A 26,819-nucleotide genomic window follows, 5' to 3' on the forward strand; every position below is an offset into this window, starting at 1 on the left:
ATTTATTGTTCGCTTGTTAGGCGCTTATACAGAAAGTAAATACTGTTTCACAGCGCCTACAGGGCAACAGGGAGGGGACAAGGGATGAGAAACAATCAAAATACATAAAAATATTAAATAGAGTGGGAGGGAGACAAACCTACTAAGCTTTGTGAGTGTTCACAACGTGCAAGTGCAGGAGGGAGTGGGAATGGGATGGGTGCTGGGGTGCACATGGGTGAGCAACAGGTGAAGTGCAATGTAGGGTAAGTGCGAGCCTCCAAGGGTGGAGGGTGAGCTAAGGCACGTGCTGAGGATAGACAGAAGCTGGAGCAATTCGGTGTGGGAGGGCAGGGCCCCGAGGATGCATAAGGGCGCTGAACACCAAACAAGCAACTGTGAGATTAGTATAGGAGAGATGGAGAGAAGGAGGAGGTGAAGAGAAAGGTCTTGAGGATATTACGGAATTTAAGAAAGTCCTGCTCAAGACAAAGAGGCAGAGGCAGGCTGATCCAAAGAAGGGAGCCAGCTGAGGAAAGTGATCGAACCTCTGGCCCTCTGTTTAGCAAAACACTTTACACACAAGGAGTTGGTGCCAGAGGAGCGCAGAGGTCTAGAGGGGGAATATTTAGTAAGAGAGTGTTGCATATAGGTGGTCCCCGGACCCAGAGAGCCTTATGGATGATACAGAGAGATTTGAATTTAATTTGTGAAGCAACCGGGAGCCAGTGAAGACTTTTTAGGGCAGGAGAGATGTGGTCCCTGGGCTTGAGGCCAAGGATAAGTCTTGCTGCCCTATTCTGGATTAGCCTGAGGGGTCGCAGAGTGGAAGAAGGTAGATTCAGGAGGAGGCTATTGGGATAGCCAAGCCTAGAGAGATCCAGGGCTCGGGTAACATTGAACTTCTGGGGGAAGGTGAGAAAAGCTAGAATTCCTTTGAGAAGGAAGAGCTGACATTGGGACTTCTTGGCAATGTCCTGAGTGTGAGGGAGGAAGGAGTGAGAGGAGTCGAAGATGACTCTGAGGTTTCTGGCTTCAGAAGAGGGAGCAGGGGGAGAGCCCATGGAAGAAGACTCGAGTGAAGGGAAGAAGGTGTGTGCTTCGGTCCCAATCGGAAGGATCTCCGTTTTGCTGGCATTGAGACAGAGATAATTGGAAGTGCATCAGGCCTGGATGACAGAAAGGCAGTCAGGGATGATGGAAGGTGCAAGAGGTTCAGCAGGAAGTTTGAAGAAGAGTTGTGTGTCGTCAGCCTAACACTGGAAGTTGGGGGAGAAGGAGGAGATGAGGAGTGCCAGCTGAGTAAGGTACATGTTAAAGAGCTTTGAAGGACCAGCGTGGCATTTCAAACTTACTGCTAAGGGGTCGTGCAGCATTGCAATCTTGCTGGGTAGGACCATGATCAGAGATGCAATGCACAGGCCTTTTTCAGCATGATATGAACAAAGTCAAAAGAGGCATTTGCACAATTTGCACCAACCACATAGGCAGGGGGAACCAGGGACCCAGAATGCCCCTTGATCGATGCTCATGTAAATGGTAAACTGAGTTTCAGATTGACACTTGACATCCAGGATTGTAGATTTTCTTCGACACAACTGATCAACAGGTATGGTAAATATATTGGTGGATTCTGATGTAGTGATCAGAGAGGTATGTCCTGGTGGCTGATCATAGAGGAGTCTTCCTGGTGGCTCCATGTAAGGATTGAAGATGGCACTCCATAGGCGACTGGGCTTTTATGTGTTCTGCTGGCACCCAGGCAGATGAGGTGATGTCAAGTGTGGTAGAAATCAAACCATCTAAGGACTGTTATGGTAAAGGGCATTGAGATGGAGAGTGTGTTGAGTAATACTTTGTGGTCGGCCGTGTCAAATCCCTCAGACATGGATGTCCTTTGTCCATGATGAGGTGAGGGCTGTCAATGATGTCAATGATAATGCTTCTGGGTAAGAGGTTGCATTGGTAATTTTGTCGGAGATTATTTTGGGTGATCTTTTTGTGCATTTGTAGGTTGACCATCTTCTCAGTATTGTTTGCAGTGAGCGGAAGGTGTATGATAGGAAATTGGTGAGCTAGGTTTTCTGGGTCAAGTGTGGGTTTCTTCTTCTTCTTCTTCTTCTTAATTAACGAACGCGTGGGTTTCTTTAGCCTTGATAAGATCTGTCCACTCTAAACTGCATCTGAGAAGATGCCTTGAGAGAGTGAGGTGTTGATGGAGTGGAGGAGAGGAAGGAGACAGTTTCAACTAGTGTCTATCAGGATCTGCCTGGGTGAGTTTTATCGTTATAGGCAGTCGCCTTGATGGCTGTGTGGTTCTTTGACTGTTCTTCTAACATTATGCTTTCAAATACAGACCAGTTAGGGATGCGATGTGGAAGAATGCCTGGGGCATCTGTAGTCGGTTGTATGTTATCAATGTGGTACCAGATATCCATTTAGTTAGTGAATGGCATGTTCCTTGCTTTATGTGTGTATGTTGAGTGCAACTTTAAGTGCTGGAATAAGTTTAATGAAGTATCTGACTGCTGTGAAGAGGGTGTTGCTTTTGTTGAATTGTTCTGCCACAGATGCAGTCGAGAATCCTGCTTTGACTGTAGGCATAAGGCTTCTGTGGGTTAAGTCAGTGGCAAAGCCAGGGGAGCGGCAGGGTGGGCAGTGCGCCCCCCAGCCTCCTATTGGTGCCCTATTATTCACCCCTCCTACCCCCAGCACCAACAGCTGCATCTGCTACTGGGTTAAGTGGAGGGTTTTCATGGTGGAGAGGTCTTGCTGCTTTTGGGGTTTCCACCAGCTCTTTTCTTCCTTGTGGATAGCTCACTTGCTGTCATTCTATTCTTGTGTATACCTTTACGTAGAGGAAATGTATTTGTTGGCCCAGAGTTTCAAAGCAGCATAGGGTTTAGTGGTATTCCACAATGTGCGGTTGCAGTCGTTGGGCTTCGTGTTGACGATAAACAGAGGGAATGAGGTTTAGGCCAGGGTGTTGAGGTCTTCCCTCAGGGCACCCTTGGGAAAGTTTCTGATGGCGTCGCATATACTTTTGTCTGAGTTGAGTTCTACTGGCCATGATTGTATATGTGCACTTTGGGCACAAATGTATCAATCTGCATTTAGCAAAGTTAATATGGAAGCCAGAGTGTGCAATTTTACTGCATCTCTGAAGGCTGCACGAGGCAAAAGCAGAACATCTGAGATTACACAGTTCCAGATATAACTAGCAATCATTCATGTCAAAGGTCAAGCAAACTCTAGTAAGCGTCTTGAGTGAGGGAGTCAGTAGGGAAGATAGGGGCCTGCTGGCATGATACAGTCTTATCGATTTCCTAGGCAACCACGAGAGAGGAAGCAGATTGATGTTTGACCACAGCACATGTGGTGAAGGCATGGAAGCCATAAGGGAGACTTGTTTCTGGCCCCTCCCACTGAAAAACTCTATTTTCAGTCCTACTGGCAGCTTCTCCTGTTAACGCAGTGAATACAATGAATACAAGTGGCAGCAAAACAGTATATGCACAAACAAAGTCAATAGTTTGGGGCTTTGAATAGTGAAAAGCTATTCTGTATTCAGACACTCATGTTCAGATAAATAGGTTCACCTCTATCTGGACATGCAATATGTTCTTCTGTTCCAGCAGTGGGACCCACAAACAACTAATTCAACTCAATCCTGCCCTGCTGTTTTGATACACTTAAAAAGAGCTCTGCCAATGCAACTCAGCCATGAGCATTCCTGCACTTAAACCAACAGGTTACATGCAATTATAATTAAAGAAATGATTACTAATGATAAAATAACGAATAAAACAACTAATTCCAAAATAACTAATTTATTTTTCGTTGTTTTGAGGGGTTCCCACTCCCCTCCCGTAAAGCCCCCCCTTTCTTCAATAATGGTGTGGAGTGGTTGAAGAGTGGGCAGTCTGCGCCAGTCTTGGGCAGAGAGGGAGGAGGAAAGGACGCCCTCTGAGGCCTCCTCCCGTGAAGAATCCAACATGGCAAGCCGGGAGGAGGACCGGCACAGGCTCCGCAGCTCCCGCCTTGTCTCCACAGTTGCAGCAAGCACGTCTGGGCCTCTCTTAATACAATCTACATTACCAACAAAGAGGCCAGCGCCTAAAGCGCAAAACTTACTGTGCCCTGAAATTCATTGTGACGGAGCAGCACACAAGAATTCGGAGATGCCGGATTTTCCACAGCCCCAGACACAGGTCAGTGTGCCGGCGGACCCGGTGGACCCACACGCCAAAGGCGGAGCGGCAGCAGCTGCTTCACCCTTGATCCGCCCTCGGATCTTCTCCTTCCAGCCGAGCCTCCCAAGCCACGCCCCCAAATCCTCGAGTCCGGCCCCCTCACCATCAATGGCCAGCGGGACACTCCCTGCCCTCGGAGGAGGACCAGGGGATCCGGTGGACGGAGGATTGGGGACAAACAGAGAGGAAAACAAGGGAGGCGAAGCCTCAAGTTTGGCGGAGGGTGCATCAGACCCAGCGGTAGGTTCGTGCGATTTGGAGGAAGAAATCCAGTTGGAACCCATGTCACCTGGAAAGGCTGGGGAAGTGTCAAATGAGACGCCCTATGAACATGGGTTGGCGGAAGGCAACGCAGAACTACATGACTTAAACATGGCTCATGAGTGTGAGACGAGCTCCTCGTGTAGAGAGGAGGCGCATCCTGAAGAGAGAGCAAACCTAAATGCTCTAAGGACGGTAAAAGCTATGATACATACATCAACACTTTTAAACACGCTTTCTCCCCAACTTTTGAATTTTGACTCAAATTCAAAGGGGGAATTGCAAACAGACTCGAGTTTGGCGACCATTGAGTTGCCTCTACAACCTCATCAAATGTGGAAGAAGTCAAACACAGTGAAGTTACAGCACCAAAAACAAAAGCGCACTGGCTCCGGGCTGAAACCCCAAGGACCTGCTTATGGACACAACAGCAAATCGAAGGCCACTACTTCTCAAAACACAAGAGCAAAATCAAAACGACCATCCAGGAGCGCTTTACAGATCACAACATCAACTTCTACCACACTGGAAAATTCTCTAAAGAACTTTTTCACAAAAAACACCAGGCAGAAACAGTGCAGCCTGGATGAGGTCTCAGATGCAGATTTATTGGAGGTCTTTCTGGAATCTCAGGCCACCTTAAAAACCCACCCAGCGGGAAATGGAACAAATAGTTTGGGGACCTCAACTTCTAGGAGTCCAAGATGGCACTTGGGTCACAATGGAGCTGGTCAGGCTCCTTCTCCTCCTCCACAAAATCCAGAATCCTTAGCCCAAATGACCACAAGGGCTACTAGCCCAACGGCCAAAGGAGCACCAGTGAGCAACTCAAATAACCAACTTCAAAACAAATCTCCCCAGGACGTCCAGAATCTGGCCCCCCATACGCCAGTTAGTAAACCTCGAGGAACAACCCCAAGAGATGACCTTCCATCGGTCCTGCTTCAAAAACTGACAAACTCATTAAACATATACCACAGGTTGAACTTCTCATCTTGACTCCAGAGAGCCTCCAGGTCAAAGCACCGGAAATGGAGCTTCATCCCATAATGGAACCAATTCCGAGGTTTCGATCGTCCAAAGTCACAAGAAAAATTGCAACAACAACCTGCCCACCAAAGGAAACCTCCCTTGACACCTCTGACTCCCAACCATTCTTCAAATAGAAGACAGAGTGATTTTCCTTACCCCACTCTAAAAGACACAACGGTTAAAAAAACCTGACATCTTCACAATCATGTCCTCGGTTACTATAGCCTTGACACCTTTTTGCAAACTTTATGAGTCGATCAACGACACTCTGAAGGATCATACTTCAATTTCTGCAATGATGCATTCAAAGTTAATCTACTTGGAGGGCTACATAAATGCCCTGGAACGACGACAAAACAGTGCTGTTACCTCTGATCATACAAATAACTTTCATTCAGCAGTCGAAACATCTCAAAAACATCACACCCAGGCCCCAAACAAACAGTGGACCAGAACACTCAAACAGAACCCCTAGCCCTAAATTTAACTAGGAAGCAGGGGGAGACCTGCTCAGTGACAACCGGGGTGCCTGGACCTCAGCAAATCGTGGTTTCAACTGGCAGAATCACAACTCCTGTGGAACACTTAAATACCTCCTCAGAAAACGAAGTAACTTGCACTGACGCCCTAGCTACAGAAACAACAAAAAGATCTCTGAAGCAGCCCACTTTGAAAAAACTTAAGGCGAAACACGGCCTTCAGATCCGTAGTGCTTGTATATTTTCATTACCAAATACTACAAAAAATGTTCAACAAACTTGCCTTCAGCTTGCACAGCCTACAAAACCAGCCATGCAAAAATCTAGGCAGCCAAACCCCAGAGATGCGGGCCCAGCTCAAGAGAAAGACATCCAATTCATGACAAAACCATTGGAACTCGATGATCCAAATGACCTCGTGAAAGTGGCTGTCGAAAATCAATCTTCCCCAAAAACAACTCAGGATTTTCTGAATCAGAAGGACGTGATGGACCTCACCATACATCACGAGGTGACAGACGGCAGCCCAGCGGAGGTTCAAGCCCAGTCGTCAAGTCCTGTTGAAAACAAGATTCAGACCGTTCAAGTTGATCCTCAAAGCTTTTTGTCCTTGAGTGACCGATTCAAAAACATTGCTGACATCAAAAAGAAATCTTCATCGGCAAACCACCCATTGGGCAGCCCTTCAAAACTCGATAACTCAGACGTTATCGGAAAAGTCTATGGCAGCCTGCTACTAAATAAAATTCAACTGTGGTCAAAAGACGCTCCTTGCGCAGATCCACTTCAATCAGGATTTAAGAAAGTGACCGGCATAAGTATCAACATCATGCTCCTCAGTGTTCTCAAGCCCAAAGTCTTTGAAGGTAGCCCGAGGGTCTATTTGCCTTTTATAGACCTCACTCAGGCTTTTGACCTTGTTAACATGTCTAAACTATGGCAGAAGTTGGATTCCTGGGATTGTCCTTCAGAGATATTAGGGCCAATACAAGCTCTGCACACTGACACCAGCATCCGTGTACGGTTGAGTAAATGCGGTCTACTTTCTTCTGTGATAACCACAACGCGATGAGTAAAGCAGGGTTGCCCCTTGGCTCCGGCTCTCTTCCTGGCTTATTTTGGAGACAATAAAGAAGAAAATGCCCTGACAAGATCTTTTCTTCCAAAAATTGGCCGCGACAAGGTGCCTCGTCTACTGTACGCAGACGATCTGATCCAACTGGATCAGACAGCCATCGGTCTGCAACGTCTGCTGGATTCTCTCGTGAAGTACACAGCGGCAAATGACCTCGAAGTAAATAAAACTAAAACAAAGATCATGGTCCTGGAGAAGGTTAAAAAGAAAAATGTAAATGAAAAATGGTACCTGGAAGGAGACAGAGTCGAACAGGTTTTGGAATTCAAATACTTGGGTGTTATGTTGGACAGCACAAAAAGAGAAAACTCAAAGCAAACTCACCTCCACAAAAAAATGTGAAATTTAATCGCTCAATTAAAAATTCTCAACAAGAAGTATGGTCGCTTTTCTCTGCTTCCGACTATAAAATTCTATTGAGTCAAAGTGATTCCATCTATTACACATTGGGCAGAGGCCTTGCAGTTCCTTCCAAAACAGATCTGGTCTATACTAGAAAGTCTTTTTTGGCGTACTGTACTAAATCTCCCTAAATCGACACCCATGGTTCTGATCAGGCGAGAATTGTCTTTAACCTCACTTGCGGCAATCGTGGCTAGAAACAGCATTATGTTGTACCGGAAAACCATAGACGTGTCGAGCCCTCCAATTATTTCCCTGCTGAGGTCAGAGATGAGCTCTGGAAAATGCAAACTGCTGTCTCAATGGGGTAGAGACTGCAAAGAAAACTTGGACGTGTGCGGTAGTTCGGTCAAAGAGCTTCTACAAAACCCAACAAAAACAAAAAAAAGACTTGATGAACTTGACTGGATCTCAACTTTAGAGAAAGCTCTTACTTACAAACTGACAGCACATCTACCGCCAACAGCGCGAAAGTTAAATGAAATCCAGTCCTTCCTATAAAGACATCCCACTAAAAGCCTGCGATCTACCCTACTAAGGGCACGTCTAAACCTTTTACCATCAAACGAGATATTGAAGATTAGAGGGGTTTCGACCACAAACAGTTGCCGCTTCTGCGACGTATCTTCAGAACCAGAATCAATGCCCCATCTGTTACTGTCTTGTCCTGGAACCCACCGTTTTCAATCTCCTTACTTTTCTCATCGTCTGGCCAAAGCACACGTAACTGAAGAAGACCTTTGGTGGTCGCGTTTGATTGGAGGAGAAAGGTCCCCGTGGGCCATTTCAGCAATAACATTTTTGGATCAAATCTTCGTCAGTTTAGTGTGAACGTCTTCAGATAAATCGCTTGATGATCCTGGAGAACTACAAACGAAATCCTTGGTCGACCAGTCTAAACCTGAAAGATGACTTCTTTTTGGGAGGTCTTCATACATCTATTAACTCTACGTTTCCTTGTTCTTTTGAAATCTTGTAAAAATCGCTTCAGCGTTTATAAACTCGTAATAAAAAAAAGAAAAGAAAAAAAATAATACTTTTCCCCTACCCCCAAAACCACTATTCCCTCTCACAATCCCATTTTTTATTTTTTCCAGAATTAGTTGTTTTGGTACTAGTTGTTTTTTCATTCGTTGTTTTGTATTCAATATAATCACTGCATACCAAACCAAGGAACAGCTTGGCTAGAACAAATCAACTTTGCCCTGCAGCACCTGCTGCTATTTGATCAATGGGACCCGCAAACCTAACCTGCACCACCTCCATTGCTGGGATCCAGGCACATCTCTCCCAAAGCGCGCCTTACAGATCTTCCAGAAATTCCCTCAAATGCATTGCATGGAGCCAGACACTTCTCTGTCAAGGGGTTTGAATATTTTTGTGCAGAACCTCACGCTATTCCAGTACTGCCCAACTGCACCACTGCCAATGCATATTTATTCATATTTGCAACTGCCATGCTACCCCACCTTGTAGGTTTCCACGGTGCACTGCAAAGCACCTTAGGCCCGCACTACAGCACCTCCTGCTCTTAATCCAGAACTGCAGCATCCTCCGCTATTTCATTACTGGTCCCCACCCAGAGTCCTGTCAATGCCCTTGAATCATATAATCAAACATTGGTTCCCACATTCAACTCAGCCAGTGTACCTCAATCCTATCTTGCATCACCCACTGCTTTTTCATTAATGCACTGCATAACCAGCTCAGACGGTGTGTGTCAACCCTGACCCACAGCATTTAACCCACAAACATTTCTGTTGGCGCTCTTCGGTCATGCACCAGCCGTGGCTCTTCTGATTAACTTGAAAACAGCTCTGCCAAGGCAACTCAGTCTTGCAGTGCAGTAAACATGCTATGTCATCACGGGGACCTCCATGAGTAGCTCTGGCAGTGTACCCCTTTTCTGACCGACAGTGCATCCTGCTGTTCCAATATTGGGAGCAAGGCTCTGCTCTGACGAGATACCTCAATCTCAAGTTAAGCAGCCATGCAGCTCCATTGCTGGGTCACGCATACTCCGTTCAAACCCCTTCAATATATTTTTGCAGATCCCCTATGAAATTGTAGCGCTGCCCCTACACAACTCTGCCAAGGCACGGAGCTTCATCCTGAACAACAGCACCAAAGCTAGCCCATTACTAGCCGACACACCTCCTTCATCCAATTTTGACCTCTGCTTTTCCCTCTCACTCTGTTGCTGACTTGGACTGACCATCTCTATCCTCAATCTTCATCCCAGAGTTTAGACAGCAGAATCCTGCAATGCTGGGGGGGGCATGCCAGCAGGCAGCTCTGTATATGCTATGCATCCCAGGTTAGAAAATGCATCTATCCCCTTGCCCAGCTAAAGGTTGAATCTGACCTGGCCTGGCGGGACTCGAGGGCATGAGGATTATCGCTTTCATCTCGGTTGGTTCTGCCAAAACACGGTAAGTGAGCACAGGATCTGACCTTATTCTGGAAAATGTGCTAATTCACTTGTTAAGGACTTCATCATAGTTATACTGCATAGCCCATTATTCATGCAATGTTTGAGGGTTGATATATGTTGATGTTGCAATATGGTAATTCAATTGTTGATGATTTGAAGGAAACATCCAAATTATTCAAGCTTAAATGCCTGAATGCGTGATTTGGCTGAATTTCGGCCGTTTAAAAGTTCCGAGCATCTGAAAAGTTTGACCAAATCACGCATTCGGTGCTGGAGGCTGCAGGGGTGTACCCCGCACCCTTGTTCACTATACTGTGAGTGGGGGTTTGTTTGTTTGCATGTTTATTTATTTATAAAGTGCACCACACCCTGGGGTATCTGGGCGCATTACAAGTACCTTTGATGGTAACAGTTACATAATTTGGGATGGTTGTGGGGTGTCCCCCACAGCCATCCCAAAAAAAAGGGCTTCAGGGCTGACCCCCGTACCCTTGCTCACTATATTGTGAGCGGGGGTTGCGGGGCTGTCCCCCGTAGCCATCCGAAAAAGCCCCTCAAAAAAGGAAAGGACCCTGCAACGCCGGTTCCCGATACGAAAGTGAAAGGGAACAGGCATCGCAGGGACAGTCATCGGCTGCAAGATAAGTAGGGGGTTGTGGGTGTGGTGGGGTGTGGGTGGGGGCATGGGTATGGGGTGGGGGCCAAATCAGAAGTGTTCAGGGGAGAAAAGACTGAAGGTTATTTCGGAAAAATTATCTTCAGTATTTTCTCCCTCGAACATTTGGATCTCAGGCTTTCAACCCTGATCCGACTTGAACAGTGTTGGGAAGCAAACTATGGAACTGCCTGCCCAGGAACATCAGAGACATGCACACTTGCTGCAATTCAGCAAAAGACTCAAGTCCTTCGTATTCGAGCGAAAACCACCTGTCACGCCCAACTAGTAATAATAGGGTAGGTGGTGCCCCCCCCAATCTCCCAACACCGCAATTTACCTCCTTGTACCGCAAAATTGCCCCCAAGTGCATCCGTTCTGCCCCAGCAGCGCAATTTTGCTTTTTTTACCTCTACACGACCCATCCGAGTGCTAGCCTCCATTACGTGCCATGAGGTCTAGTCACTCCAAGATGGCCGTACAGAAAAGGATAATGGCTGGCTGGGCCTAACCCTCACCAGGTTCAGCCCCCTGCGACCTGATTGGCCTGCTCCTCCTTCATCAGAGCCTACCAAACGCCGGTAGGCGAACGCCGGCAACACCCACTAAGGCTCACCCAACAAGGCTCGGCTCCTGTCCTGAGCCATTCGGGCCGAGGGCCATGCCCTGCTGCCCATTCTGCCGACAACATTAAGGTATTTTCTCTCTGCCCTACCGCCGGCTGGCGAAGACCTAAATAGTCGCTCCCGCCAAGGCTCTTGTATTGCGTCATAGATGTGAGCATTCCATGCCCCATAACGCGCCTCTGCATTTGCTGCGCCACGTCTCACCCTCCTGCTCCATCACCACACCCGCCGATCCGGCCGCTCGATCGTGGCTGGAATCATCTAGAGCCACACATGCAGCCTATGTTGTACTTTTCTACCTGCTCGTGCCAAGTATGATTTTCACTACATCTCCCCACGTCACACCGGCATATAGTGCACCTTCCTCTGCCGCCTAACCGCATGCTTATTGTGGTTGCCACAGGTCAATCTATCTAAGTTGTTTACTATTGTTAATGGTTACTCATTCTCAGTATCCTTCATCTGTGTCCATTGTAGTCTATCATTGTTACACTATGCACCCCCTCTGCCCATGTACACTGTGGTGCTAAGCCACTAGATCCTAAATACACGCCCCTATATTGGCCACGTGCCACCTTGCAATCTAAATCATCCTATCCGAAATTTATGAGCTACCCATATGCATTACAACCCCAGTGTTTCCCCATGTACTCTCAGACCAACGTCTCTTATTTATAGATGTTACCTTCAGCGCACTGAGTCCAACCGCATCTAAGAACTGCTGAATTTAGCCAAATTGCATTATTTTGAATCTAGATGCCTATTGCATTGAGCACAAATTATCTTGTTGACTTGCTTATTCTAGCGTATTTGCATTTTTGTATTTAGATGCCTATTGCACTGAGCCCAAATTGACTTTGTGGAACTGCTGATTTTAGTCAAATTGCATTATTTTGAATTGAGATGCCCATTGCATTTAGCCCAAATGATCTTGTCGAACCATTGATTCTAGCCTAGCTGCATTATTTTGAATCTAGATGCCTATTGCACTGAGCCCAAATTGACTTTGTCGAACTGTTGATTTTAGCCCAAATAGCATCATTTGAATCTAGATGCCACCACCACCGATTTTAGCCTAATTGCTTTATTCTGAATCTTGATGCTACCACTGCTGCTTTATAGCCAACAGTGTTTTAGTACCCAGATATTGCCATATTAACTGCAACTCCTCCACCTGACACTACACCTTACGCTTCTGGCTAACTAACAAGCCACGACATGCAGTCGATGCCCCCTGCCAGCCTCTACCTCACCCATATAGTCATCTTAGGATCCTTATCCTTCACTGCAAGCAGCTACCTCGCCAGCATCTTTAAAACACACCACGACTCCCATCTCACTCGTCCCTCCACCATGATCCACTGCTCAGACCCTCCCTCGAATTCCTACCTCAACGACCCAGCTTTGTGGCTCAAGCACTTTGCAACCAAACCTACACCAAACCTTCCATGTACACTACAACATAGGAACATCAGACTTAGATCTAGACTGCCCAGACCACCTTGTACTCAGCGCAGCTACACCGCCCTTCCACAGCCCAACGAACCCGCGTCACCCACCCCCCTGTCCACCTCAACACTCAAGGGTGCCCTCATCAATGCAAGATCCCTTACGGCTCATGTCCTTGACATCGCAGACCTCATCACTGTCCATAACATCGACTTCCTAGCCATTACCGAAACCTGGCTACATGTTGCCTCTGGCCCACTCCTCGCCTTATCCCTACCCAAGGGTTATACCATTATCAGAAATGACCGTCAATCCAATTTGTCTAAAGTAGGAGGAGTCGCTTTCATACATAGCGACAAGATCACCATGAGAGTTGCCAACAATACACAATTCAGCTCTGCAGAATCACTATCAGTGAAACTATCCCTCTCACCCACTAACACAGAAATGCTCCACCTTATATACAGACCTCCAGGTCCACTGGGTTCATTTATTGATGATGTTGCGTCCACCTTGTCAACTAACACCAAGCCCAATTCCCAGATATTGCTATTAGGCGATTTCAACCTCGGCCTCTCCGATCCCAAGGACCACATGGCCTCTGAAGTTGCCACCACCCTCTCCAACCTAGGCTTCCAGCAGCGCATTCATGATCCCACACATAACAAGGGTAGAACGCTCGACTGGCTAGCTGACCTCAATTGTAATACCAATGTCACTTCCAATGCTGCCTGCGCCTGGTCTGACCATCATGTTATTACCTTCCTCCTGCCAGCCACCAACCCCCAGCCCACACTTACCATAGCCCCCGCTATACCCACCAGAAATAAGAAGGACATTACCAGGGAGAAAATCCTTCCTCTCATCCTTCCTTGCTTGAATACTCTTCCTTTGCATCACAAGGACAAGGACCCCACTGTCCTAGAAGACGCCTTCAACAGCCTGATGATCAAAGCCATCGAGAGCATTGCCCCACTAAAAACTTGCAAAGCCAAACAGTCCCATTTGAACTCTTGGTTCACCCCGCAGCTCAACGCTCTGCGCAAAGAAAAGCGCAAGGCCGAAGCTCTTTGGAAAAGTCATCCTAGCCCAGCCAATAAAGCCTCCCTCTTGATCACCTCTCTCAATTATAAGGAAGCCATCCTTCAAGCCAAAAAAGAAACATATAATTCTCGTATATCCCAAGCAGAATCCAACACAAGAGAATTATTTAAAATTCTCAAAGAATTAGAATCCCCCTCACCTGCCCCTGACGTGTGCTCCAAAGACAGCACCTGGTGCAATAATATACAAACTGCACTTCTCAATAAAATAACCACTCTGCAATCCAAAATCAACGGCAAACAAAACTCCCTCCACACTCCCATATTTAGCAATACACTGCCACCTATAATAGCCACCCGAGGTGCCCCTGTACTGTTCAGCTTCACACCGCTCACCACCCAGGAGGTTGAACAAATCATCTGCAACTTAAAACCCTCCAATTGCCAAGGGGACGCATGTCCAGCCCCGATCATCAAGGAATCGGCTCATGACCTTGCTCCTTTCATTACCACTTTTATCAATTCCTCCTTTCAATCGGGAGTGGTCCCCAACAATTTGAAGGATGCTTGGGTCATCCCTCTCCTAAAAAAACCTACCTTAGATCCGGAGATCCCAACCAACTACAGGCCCATCACGACGGTCCTTTTTCTGCTAAAAATCTTAGATAGAGCAGCGTATCTCCAGATACAGAACTATCTGGAAACGAACAATCTACTAGGCACGAGACAATCCGGCTTCAGACCCAAGCACGGTACAGAGACAGCACTCCTAGATCTTAAAACCCAAATTGAGGACTTTAAAGAGAAAGGTAAACTAGCCCTGCTATTACTATTAGACTTACCTGCTGCCTTTGACTTGGTTAACCACCAAATCCTTTGCCACCACCTGAAAACAGCAGCCCACTTCTCCGACAATGGCACTAACTGGATTCAATCTTTCCTGGATAACAGACAGATGAGGGTATTCTCCCAAACTTCTTCTGCCGACCCTGCGCCAGTCCCTTGCGGGGTCCCCCAAGGATCGTGCATATTTCCTACCCTCTACAATATTTTCACTAAACCCCTGTTTGATGTGCTTGACTATCTGGGTGTCACCCACACTAACTATGCGGATGACACCCAGATACACATCCCCATCACGGGCGATTACACAGTAGATTCGAAATCCCTAAATGACATGTACCTTGTCATCCAAACTTGGATGGCTCAACATGAGCTCTGTCTCAATGATGACAAGACAGAGCTCCTCATCCTAGGTACACAGCAAAGACTTAACAAGCTGAACCCCGTATTTAGCTCCTTTAATATCGACGGAAATTCTATAAAAGTCTCCAAAGATACTAAAACACTTGGAATCTACCTCGACTCCACACTCTCCCTCCACAGACAAACCAACGCAGTGGCTGCCGCCGCTGCTTACACCTGCAAGTTGATTACAGCATGCCGCCCCTTTCTCTCCACGCATAACTGTACAATTCTTGCTAGGACTTTAGTCATGTCCAAATTGGACTACTGCAATGCACTGTACCAAGGCACCAATCAAGGCAACCTAGACAAACTCCAGATCATACAAAATAACGCCATCAGAGCAGCCCTTAATATCCCCAGATCAGCCCACATCTCGGAAACCAGGAAAAACCTTCATTGGTTATCAGTCACCCAAAGGATTTCACTAAAATCGCTTGCCCTGACCTACAAATGCATGAATAACCTGGCCCCCACCTATCTTTACTCACGGTTCACACAGTATACCCCATCTCGATCCTTAAGATCTACCCTTAGCCAGAGCCTACTGATCCCGAGATACAAGCTCCAAACAGCCGGTGGGTCTAGCTTCCCAGTTCTGGCAGCCAAATTGTGGAACTCTGTTCCCCTACTATCAGAAACCTTCCTTCCTTGAATCTATTCAAACACAAAGCCAAACGCTGGCTAGTCACATCTGATGACCAAGCTGCATTCTGAAAATTTGATGACCTATGTATTTCTGACCAAACTACCAATGTGCTTGATTACTATGTTCAATTTCAATGTTATTTGACATGTCATACTGTTATGTAACTATTGTTTCTAAGATATGCGCCCGGTATCCTCCGGGCCTGGTTTGCGCTATACAAATAAAATAAATACAAATACAAATACAAACCCCACGTCCCTGCCTCTTTGCCCCTCCTCCTGGCTTGATATCAGAGCATTGTGAAACCATTCTTGGCAGTAGCACCTTCCAACCTACGAAATAGAAATCATGATAACCTCTGCATGGGCATCCTTTCTTAAAAGGAATATTATGCGGTCCTGTTTTCTTGTCTATCCCACTCCACTTCTGCAAGTTGGGCCTTGACCGTGACTGATGGAGGATGGCTACCACCAGCCGAGCCAAGGAAAGCTTCAGGAACCTGTTTGTCTATGTTTAAGAAGCTACTGTCACCCAGACAACAAGGCTGGACCAATCTTCCTTTTCCGAGTGCAGTGGACGAAATACACGCTATCACTTTATCCCACTGAATGAATGACTGTCTAGATAGAGTTAGGGTTTAATCATCTGTTACGGTGAACACAGTGTATGTTGCCGAAACCCTCAACTATCTACATATACGTTTTCAAGTTTTCTTGATCATGAGCCTAACTTATGGATATGAGATGTTTAGTGCCTCCCTATCAGTTGGGTACAGAACCCCGTGGGTAGCTGGATCCCAGTGGCAGGGTTAGGGCTACAGGAGACAAGTTTGGGCCAAAAGCAAAATAACGATGCAGATGGATCTTGCTGCAAAACCAGGGACTCTCCTGGGCTCAGCAATTTCTGTACGTAGTTGCTGGTGCACCCCATATAGCCATATAGGACCTTCCTTGGGCTATGATGTTGGGCTAGCTTGGTTTGCTTTTAGAGGTAAGATTGCTCAGCAGGTTAAACCCTTGTTGCTGTGTCTGATTTGCAGACCGCAGGTCCAGATCCCGGCAAGGTCAACTCAGCCTTTCATCCTTTCGACGTCGATAAATGAGTACTAATTTCCATTGGCCAATAATAGTAATGTATGAGATATATCCTATATAAAGCGCTTTAGATTAAAGCGCCATATAAAAGACAAAAAAAACAAAATTATTATTTAACAACTCTGGCGTTGGCTGAGCAGGTGGTGGTCATATTACTGAATTTGGCTGGTCCTCTCAAGAAAGGTTAAGCAAGCACATTACTTGATCTCAGAATGGAAAATGAAAGTGTGATTCCCTAAACTACCACACAGAGATTTGCCGTCAGGGGGTGTCAAGGGGTCTTGCATGTTCTGCACCAGCATTCCTCACTCCATATTCTAGTTGGGCATTTTCACCCAACCTATTCCAATCAAATGAATCAGGCCCTCTCTACTTAGGGACACCGATGTGAGAGCCTCCCAACCACCAATCACAGGGTTGCAAGCCTTCAAACATTCTGATGGCCACCCAATACATGGTGGACACCTCATGAAAGCTGTGTGGGCTTCTACTTGGGCAAATTCTCAGGATGCAATTGAATTCAAGAGTTCACACGCCCGCGACATACTGGCTGGATCTGAGCTGATCTGGTCTGGTCTTGACCTGCACGGTCTCTAGAACTTCATGCAGGTAACTCATTACTATTCATGTCCACACCCATGTCCCAAACCCACTGACCATGGGAACAGTGTCCGGCTGTGGGACCTCACTACTGGATTGTAAATGCGAGATCGGTAGGCCCAGCCCTGGTGTCCAAATACACTGTATTCGATAGGAAAATGCTCAAAACTGCCACCAACCGATTCCAAGATGGCCGCCGGAGCGAGAAGACGCGAGTGAGTCTCGCTCCCGCCAGGCCACCCATTAGCACCTTAGAAGCTGCGAGCCGGAGGGCGGCTGTACCGCACATATAGCTCCGGGTACGGCTCCTGCCACGGGCCGCAGGAGGAGGTCACATCGGCCCCCTCCCGCGCCAAGGAACGGTGCTCCCCCTCCCCCATCGGGACAGGGAGCGGCCCGCGCACCGAGAACCACCATCACAGGCTCCCCCAGAAGACGCGAGGCGGAGGCCATCGGCGGGGGAGGCGAGGATCGGGGAGGCCCCTCGGAACGGGGCCCCAGCATTGCGGCGCCCGGGGGTCGGGCAGGCATCCGGCACCTCCGAAGAACGGGCTCGGCGACCCTCGGCAGCAGCGGACCCCGCAGGAAGAGCGGGACGGAGCCGGGTGCGGCGCAGATCTCCCACAACCGCCCCGGGACGTCGGTCTCCAGCGGCGGTCCCCAGTCCGGTGGACCACAAGGTGAGGCGCCCCCCCTGGTGCACCCCGCGCCCCCCTGGGGCCCCGTGAATTTGGAGGGCCTGCCCCCCCCCGCGCCGGCGGCGAAACCGCACGAAGGCCCACCCGGCCGAAGCAGGGAGGGATCATCCCCCCCCCACCCCACAGCTGAGAGATAAGTGGAGGTGGCCACAAACCGGAGCACCGTAGACAGACCCACCCAGGGTAACAGAGAGCGGCGCAATCTCCGAGGGCTGCACTAACCGGACCCCCAACTCTGCAGCACACGTGGGGTCTTTACAACAGGCGCCACAGCTAAGAGGACTATACGTCCCCCTTCCCCCCTAGTAGCCCCCCGAAGCCACCCCCTACAACGATAAACAACTCAAGAAGGGACACGAAATCAGCAGGACGCGCCAAGGCCCACCTAACAAGAGGCATCTCCCCGGCCAAAGAAATAGGAGAGGGGACGGGCTCGTCCGGGGGGACTCCAAGACAAGAACATTTATAGGAAGACATGTCTAAAGCGAAGGGGAGGGGGGGATCCCTACAGACACAGCAGCCCCCCAAACAAGACTCCAACCTGATACAAATGTGGGCAGGGGACACCCCAGTGTCGACCAGGAGCAGGATTCAGGAGGACTCTTCTCAACAGGCCGCAAACTCGTCCGAGACGAGGGACTTGGCCCCCGGCTCCCAACCTCCGACAAAAGACGATATGCACTCCTGGTTTAAAGAACTACAAGATAAATTAATGTCAACGGTCCAAGACCAGTTTGCAGCTATTAAACAGGATATGCAACAGGCAATTCAAGGAGTACAACATGACATTGTCAACCTGGAGGAAAGGACTGACACCCTAGAAAAGATAGTGCAAAATGCAGAAGAAGAGGCCCTTCAGCGCGCCGAAACACAAGAACACCTGGTGCGCCTGACCCATAATCTAGAAATTCAGTGCAAAAACCTCGAGAATAGGTCCCGCAGATCGAATATTCGCATCAAAAATATGCCAGAATCGGTCCTGGACGGGGACCTAAAGAAGGCTGTTCAGGAGGTTTTCGGGGATATCATCGAAGCTCAGGACCCGGAGACAGTGGGGATCGATCGCATACATCGAGTAGGCCCGAGACGCACGGGGGCACCGGGAGAGAGACCCAGAGACGTCCTGGCGGCTTTGTCCTCCTATCCACAAAAAGAGCTTATTCTACGAAGACCAAGGCAGTTGGATCAAATCAGGATGAATGGGGCAGACATACAGCTGTTTCAGGACTTATCAGCCGTTACACTCCTAAAAAGAAGAGAGATGGCCCCTCTCACGAGGGAACTGGTCACAAGAGAGATAAAATATAAATGGACATTCCCTTTCGGTCTGCTGTTCGACTGGGAAGGGAAACAAAGGAGGGTGACCTCCATGGAAGAGGGGCTATCCATTTTGGACATCCAGCCAGGGGAATCCTTGGCCAGAAAAGACAGGAAAATGGGGGAACCACACAACAGGCCGGGGGGATGGGAAATGGTCCGACAGAAAAGAAAACGGCGCGGAGGGGGTAGGGATGGGACTACCGTAACAAATTAGTGGATGCAAATATGAAAGCACATAAGACCCGGGGCCCAATAACTGAAGACAGCACATGGAACGGCCCCCAATGATGGAAGTCGCAAACGACAGACTTAGTTGGCCCAGCTCGGAGCTGGAACAACCCACATAAAGGTCAAGGAACGATGAGGGGTTTAGGACTCCCCAAAAAGTTAACCTCGAGCCTACAGAGGGCTGGGAGCGACAGGCGGAACGCCAGAGCTACCTTAGGTACCCGTGCCCTCCTCGGGTGTAAAGTTGGAACAAAGTTTTTGGTTGGGGGATTTGTTTATTGTTTGGGAGGGGAGGGTAGATCTTCCGGAAGCGAGAAGGGGAAGCACAACTCGAGCTCTACACTTGTACAATCAGACTATTTGAAATGGGGAAGATTCGACTTGTAACATTTAATGTAAGGGGCCTGAACTCCCCGGTGAAGCGGAAAAAAGTGGAGATCATGTTAAGAAGAGAAAAGGCGGATGTGCTATTGTTCCAGGAGACCCACATTAAAGCTCAAGATAGGGGGAAAATTCGCTTGAGAGGATACGAGATAATTGCACAATCCAACGCAGCCGAAAAAAAGGCGGGAGTGCTGATCGCTGTGAAAGGAAATATAGAAGTAAAGGTGATCGACAAAACCTCAGATAAGGACGGAAGGTATGTCTTTGCCAATATCAAACTACACAACGCCCTTATGACACTGGCATCCATTTACGCCCCAAACTCGGGCCAAGATGGCTTTCTGAGGGACACGATGGGGAGGCTGGAGGGGTTCGCGAAGGGGGAAATGATAATAGGTGGAGATCTAAATATGGCCTGGCACCCCGAATCAGACCGTAGTGCGAGCGGACCCCTCCACCAGAGCACCCTCTCTCAGCGTCTGAGGAAACAGATGGAAGGCATGGCCCTGTGGGACGCTTGGAGGGAACATAAAGGCCAAACCAAGGGTTACACCTACTTTTCACACGTTCACAACACAATGTCTAGAATAGACTACTTCTGGGTGTCAGTGGGGATCCTGGGTAAAATACAGGATCTGGAGCTGGGCCCCATTTCACTGTCGGACCATGCACCTATCTGGCTGGAACTGTCGACTCCGGGGAACGAAAGAAGAATATGGAGGTGGACACTCCCACAAGAAATACTATCCGACCCAGTGATGGGAGAATCCATAAGGGAAAAAATGGAAGAATTCTTTGAGCATAACGACACGGGGGAGGTTCCCTTGAGCACCGTATGGGAGGCGTCTAAAGCTGTAATCAGAGGCCATCTAATAGCCCTCAAAGCGACCAGGGATAAACAAACACGGCAGTGGGAATCAGAACTGGAAAAGAAGCTGTCGGATATCTGGGAAGAATTACTGTCAAACCCCACAAGAGACCTAAAACGGACACTCAAACACACAGAGGGTCAACTCGAACATCTCCGAAGCAAACAAGCCCAGAGATCTCTCCTATACCTCAAACAGAAATACTACATCAAAGCCAACAAGGCAGACCGACTTCTCGCCCGACTGCTCTCGTCGAAGCGGAACGCAACGACCATCAAGAAAGTCAAAAATGCACACGGGGATACGCTAACGAGCACCGAGGATATAGGGAACACATTCAGGGAATTCTATCAGAACCTGTACTCCACCGAGAACCCAAATGAAGCTGATCAAAACAGTTTCCTGGCATCGATCCCCTTTCAGAAAATATCAGAAGAAACCAGAGCAGACCTAGAGGCCCAGATAACCGAAAGTGAAGTGAAGAAGGCGATAATGAGCCTCCCGCCCAACAAAGCACCCGGCCCGGATGGTTTCACAGCCCCATTCTATAAAAAAATAAAAAATATGTAGACATCCTCGCCCCATTCCTCACTAGACTCCTAAACACCTTCAAAGATAGTGGGAATGTCACTCCATCTATGAACGAGGCAAAAATTCTGTTTTTTTATAAACAAGGGAAGGATCCCTCCCTCCCGGGCTCATACAGACCAATAGCCCTAATTAACCTAGACTCAAAAATCTACACCAAAATCCTGGCGGCCAGGCTCTCCCCACTGCTCCCCTCCTTAATCAACCCAGATCAATCGGGTTTCATTCCGGGAAGACAGACACATGACAACACCAGAAGACTAGTCCACCTTATAGAGAAAATAAAATTCTCCCGCACCCCAGCAGTACTACTTTCTCTAGATGCAGAAAAGGCGTTCCACCGTGTAGAATGGTCAATGCTCTTTAAAACCCTGGCGCACATGGGATTTGGGAATCAATATATTAACATGATCAAAGCCAATTACTCCTCCCCCTCAGCCAGGATAGCGGTAAATGGAGAAATTACAGAGAGGGTGGTAATATCCAGGGGAACGAAACAGGGCTGCCCACTTACGCCACTCTTGTATGCGCTATTCCTAGAACCCCTACTTATTAAAATTAGGGAATCAGATCAAATTAGAGGGATTGAGATGGCGGGGAGACAACACAAGGTTATAGCCTATGCGAATGACATTCTTTTGGCACTGGAGGACCCTACCCACTCAGCCCTAGCTCCACCTGCTGGAGCTATTTGGGAGCATTTCTGGCTTAAGAATAAATAAAAAAAATCAGAAATGCTTATATTGGCAGGGAGCAGCGTAACACTGGGTAGAGAGGCAGACCACTTGGACATAAAGGTCGCGGAAGAGGGCATAAAATACTTGGGTATAACACTGTCTCACAAGGTAGAGACTTTGTACACTAAGAACTATCCCCCACTCCTAGCCAAGATTCAAAGAGATCTAGAGAGGTGGAATCCCCTAAATATTTCCTGGTGGGGGAGAATACAGTCGATAAAAATGAACATTCTCCCTAAAGCACTGTACTACTTCCAATCCCTACCGGTTGGGGTCCCAGACTCCTTTTTCAGAGCCCTAGCCAAGTCGGTCTCATCCTTCATTCGGAGCAGGAAACCCCCCAGAGTATCCAGAACAATCCTCACATCCAACATCAGGGAAGGTGGCCTAGCACTCCCACACTTTAAGAACTACTACCAAGCGGCCCAGCTCAGGATTCTGAGAGAATGGCTAGGAGATAATCAACGAACGATATGGGTGACACAGGACAGAGCGGTCGCCAGAACGCCACTAGAAGACTTATTATGGACACCGAAGCAGCACAGGCACCCGAATCTTCGCATTAGCGAGATCATGAAGACCACGCTGAACGCATGGGACGAGCTGACACGGAGAGAGAACATTACCACGACTACGGCCCCGTTCACCCCAATCTGTAGAAACCGGCAGTTCCCCCCGGGGACTGAGCAAGGGGCTTATGGGAACTGGGAGGAAGCTGGTTGCAGGAAAATAGGGGAGATGTTCGTGGACGGGGAGCTGAGATCTTTTGCCAACTGCAAATCAATTTGGAACCTCACTAATGCGGACAGGTACAAATATGAGCAGCTTAGACACTGGCTGGTCACGCCTGAGATCACCCATGCGGCGACAAGAGAACTTACCGCCTTTGAAAAGTTTCTCCTCACCAACTCAGGAGACAGAAAACTAGTCTCCAATCTCTATAGGTTCATGAATACCCAGGGAGAAGACATCAAGTGGGCATACATGAAAAGATGGGAAAAAACGCTGGGGTTAGTCATCACCGCACAGCAGTGGCAGTCGTTGTGGTCCGATATCCACAAACTGACCAGAGCAGTTCAAACCAAAGAAATGTGGATTAAGATCGTCACGCAATGGCACTACACCCCGGAGAGGCTAAATAGTATGTACCCACTTACACCTAACCGCTGCTCGAGAGGCTGTACAGATGCAGGCTCGTGGAGACACATTTGGTGGGACTGCCCTAAGGTTAAACTCTTCTGGACAGGAGTAATAGCCGAACTGAAGAAGATCTTCCCAGAAGTGGACCGGTACACGGAGAAAACCTGGCTCTGTGGATTCACGGACCACAATGTCAACACACTCACCAAGGCGCAGCGAAAAAGCTTCATGAGCCTACTCATTGCGGCCTGGGCAACAATCGCACAGGGATGGAAAAATAGAGACCCACCGATGCTGTTCACCTGGCTACACAAGGTCTGGTCCCAAATGACCATGGAAAAAATCACACACAATCTCCATGGAACACATGGCGCCTTCATAAAAGAATGGGGTGGAGTGCTAGAATATCTCCAGTCAGACTACATGGCACAGTGGTGCCCGCACTCTATAAAAATTTCGGACTTATTCACCTAGTAAATGGCCGCGAGTACTTTGGATCAATGACTATACTTCCGGAAGAGGGTGGGCGGGGGAGGTGGGACGGGGAGTTGAGGGATTGTTTACCTTTTGCATCACTTACAAAATAATAAAAACATGTTTTAAAAAAAAAAAAACTGCCACCAACCAAGGTGGGCTGCTCACAGCTAGCCTGGTGAGGCTACTCAACTGCAGAGAAAAAACAACAGGTTCGCTGGTGTAATCAACTCCCATCGGACCGATCACCCCGAATTGACAAATCCAGCAGTGCACCGTCGACAACCTCTAGAGGTTACGGCTCACCGGGGAACAGTCCACAAAACACATGAGAACTATACAAGGAAATCCTGCGAATGCAGTGGCGTCTTGACTGAGCGGAGGTTTGGGAATTTCTGATCTTGAAATACCCCCATTTACCTTCGGGTTCAATGAATTACCATAACATGTGGCAACAACACTGAGACATTTGATTAGCACTGTATGACTCCCAAAGCCAGGCACGCTTGTCTAGTTTTTAGTTTGGGCGATTAGGTGGCACTAGAAATTATTGCATTAGAATGCAGATAGGGGGAAATGGCACATGAGGGGGGACAGAAAGTTTGTAGGTGCTGTTTGGTTATTTGCACACCCATTGACTGCCCATGGCCATGCTATTCTCAAGGGCCATTCCCACCCAGTTCCTGCCCCTACCCGACCAACACACCTCCTCTTGGGAACTCCTTGAGCTCGCTTTAATCAAGCCTTACCATGAAACTTTGCACTCGAAGTGCCTGCCAGTGTTTTTTCAAGGCAGTCTTCTGAGAGTTAGTGACTTAATTGGAGTTGTAAATGAGCTACTGGTGTGATCAAAATGTCTTAACCAGGTCTGCCTTCACACACTCGATGTATAAGCACTATGCGTGTCCTTCACTGAAGTCCTGTTAAAAATAAGCATTGGCAAAGCCAACAGTTTTGGCTTGTGTATAAGTATTATCTCCGAATTATTTTGGGGTAGGATTGTTTCAGGCAGTGACGCCTCATTATCTTTTGCGGTGGTATGTGTGTTAAAAAAGTTGTGATATTATTTTGTAGAAATGAACAAGGTATAAAAACACTAAGGGAGGTGAAAGTCAAAAACAGATTCTGGTAAAGGAACCATTTCTGATTGTAAACGGAATAATGCAGTTTGTATATATATGTTTTAATGAGTGTAATGTACTGATTGATAATTAAAATTATGACATATGTTTGTTTTATTAATTTTGTAAAGACTTGCGAGTCGTAAACAAATAATAAATAAAAAAATTAAAATAATAAGTATTAGGCATTTGCCAGGCACTGATATTAGATGGTCAGGTACGTGTACCATTTTGCAGCTGCTACCATCAATGGCCAGTGAATACCACCGTGGCAGTGCCTGGCATGTGCCTTTGCCATACCTACACAAAAGCCCAAACGGTTGGCCTTGCCAATGCTTGTTTCTCTTTTGCTGCCACTTCATAAACAGTGCCCACAGTGAGCTGCTTGAGTTAAAAAATACTGCCATGGAGCTGGCTGACCCATACCAAGGGCATAGAAGCGGGTTGGCAGACTTCAAAATACAGTCGTGCATATTAGGGTGAGGTCAGTGGATTCGTATAATAAAATGGTATTAATAGTTGATGGATCGCATGATTACAACAATATAAAAATAGAAAACAAATCACTGACCTGTCAAAACCCCGTGCTCCGGAAAGGTCACCCAGTGCAGGAAAATGTACTCCGACCGATTGGAAAAATTGCTTGTAATCTAACAGGAAACTTCTAATTTTTATCTTAACTTCTCTCAAGCGATTAAAAGGCATACTTTGATACAAATCAAGGAGGTTTCAGTCAAGGCTGCAAAATGTCAATTGCTAAAAAAAGAAGAGTCCTGCAAGAAATGTTCAGTGCGCAAATCACGTAGATCCTCGCGATAAGTTATGTAGTTGCTCATGGCCTGCTTTATGACTGAACCTCACTCTGTGTCCCCGATTCCTGCAGGTACGAATTGGGATCCGCTCTGTTTATTGGATGGACCGGTGCAGTGCTGTGCTTAGTGGGTGGAAGTATTTTCTGCTGCTCCATTGCTGAACTCAGCAAACACCCCAGGTACTGAAATGACGTTATAAGACCACCTGTCAATAATGTGTAGTGTTCACCCAACCGTTAACCTTGTTTAGTGTGACCGTGAATTTGGAATGTTTAGTTTTGGCTAGGTCACCTAGAGAGGCAACACCACTGGCCTGGGTGTAAATAGAGCAGATGGGATGTGAGGAGGGGCACTAAGCCTGCAGGTGTTCTTTGGCTATGTGCCCGTCTTATTCCAAGGCAATGGCTACCTAAACCCTATGTGCGTTCCCACTCACCTACGCCTTTCCCTGCCCAAACCACGCCCACATGGGTCTCTTTAATTTTTCTTAGTCAATGTTGAGTATTAAACAGGTTCAAAGAGGTTGTCATTTCTCTTTTTTCAAGGTTTGGGTCCTACTGATTCTAAACCATGCCAGGCTGGCAGTGAATTGTTTAAATTCTGAATACACAGCCGAGCCCAAGGACCTGATATCCACCTGAGCAACAAAGACCACCCTCAGACAGAATGCTGTGCCATTCCCACTTCCCCTGCCAATTACTATGCGCCTACCTTCTTACATCTATATTAAAGCCAAACTAAGTTTATGGCAGGATAACACACAATATCAAACATTAGACACAGCCTTCCTCTTTAAGCCTGTCCAGTGCGGGATAGTGTTGGTCAAATGGAGTCCTAACTGCATAGTGAAAGTCATAGTCAATGGAAGAGGCCTGAATAGGGGAGAAAGGCAGGAGAGAGGACCTCACATCATCAAAGTAAGCAGAAGAGAGCCCTGCCTGCCCGAGCCTCTGTCTCCGGAGGATAGCTCAGGGGCAACGTGCTTGCCTTGGAAGCAAGATGACACTGAACAACAAGGGTTCGATCCCCAGGTCTGCGCTTAGAAACCTCTGGGTATTAAGCGTGTTAGAAATAACCTATCATATCATATCATATCATTGAAGAGGGGAGAA

At 47.6% G+C, this 26,819-nt stretch overlaps 1 protein-coding gene across 1 annotated transcript in view; it reads left to right on the forward strand.

Annotated features, from left to right (window-relative positions):
* The window catches only part of CLDN10 (claudin 10), a 502,770-nt gene that overhangs the window by 422,792 nt on the left and 53,159 nt on the right, over positions 1-26,819 (forward strand). The window contains exon 4 of the mRNA XM_069640388.1: positions 25,779-25,886. Within this exon, the coding sequence (XP_069496489.1) occupies positions 25,779-25,886 (108 nt within the window). The remainder of the gene's footprint in view (positions 1-25,778; positions 25,887-26,819) is intronic.

Source organism: Ambystoma mexicanum, chromosome 7q (genome assembly GCF_040938575.1).
Source record: "Ambystoma mexicanum isolate Mex_15411 chromosome 7q, UKY_AmexF1_1, whole genome shotgun sequence".
Classification (NCBI taxonomy): domain Eukaryota; kingdom Metazoa; phylum Chordata; class Amphibia; order Caudata; family Ambystomatidae; genus Ambystoma; species Ambystoma mexicanum.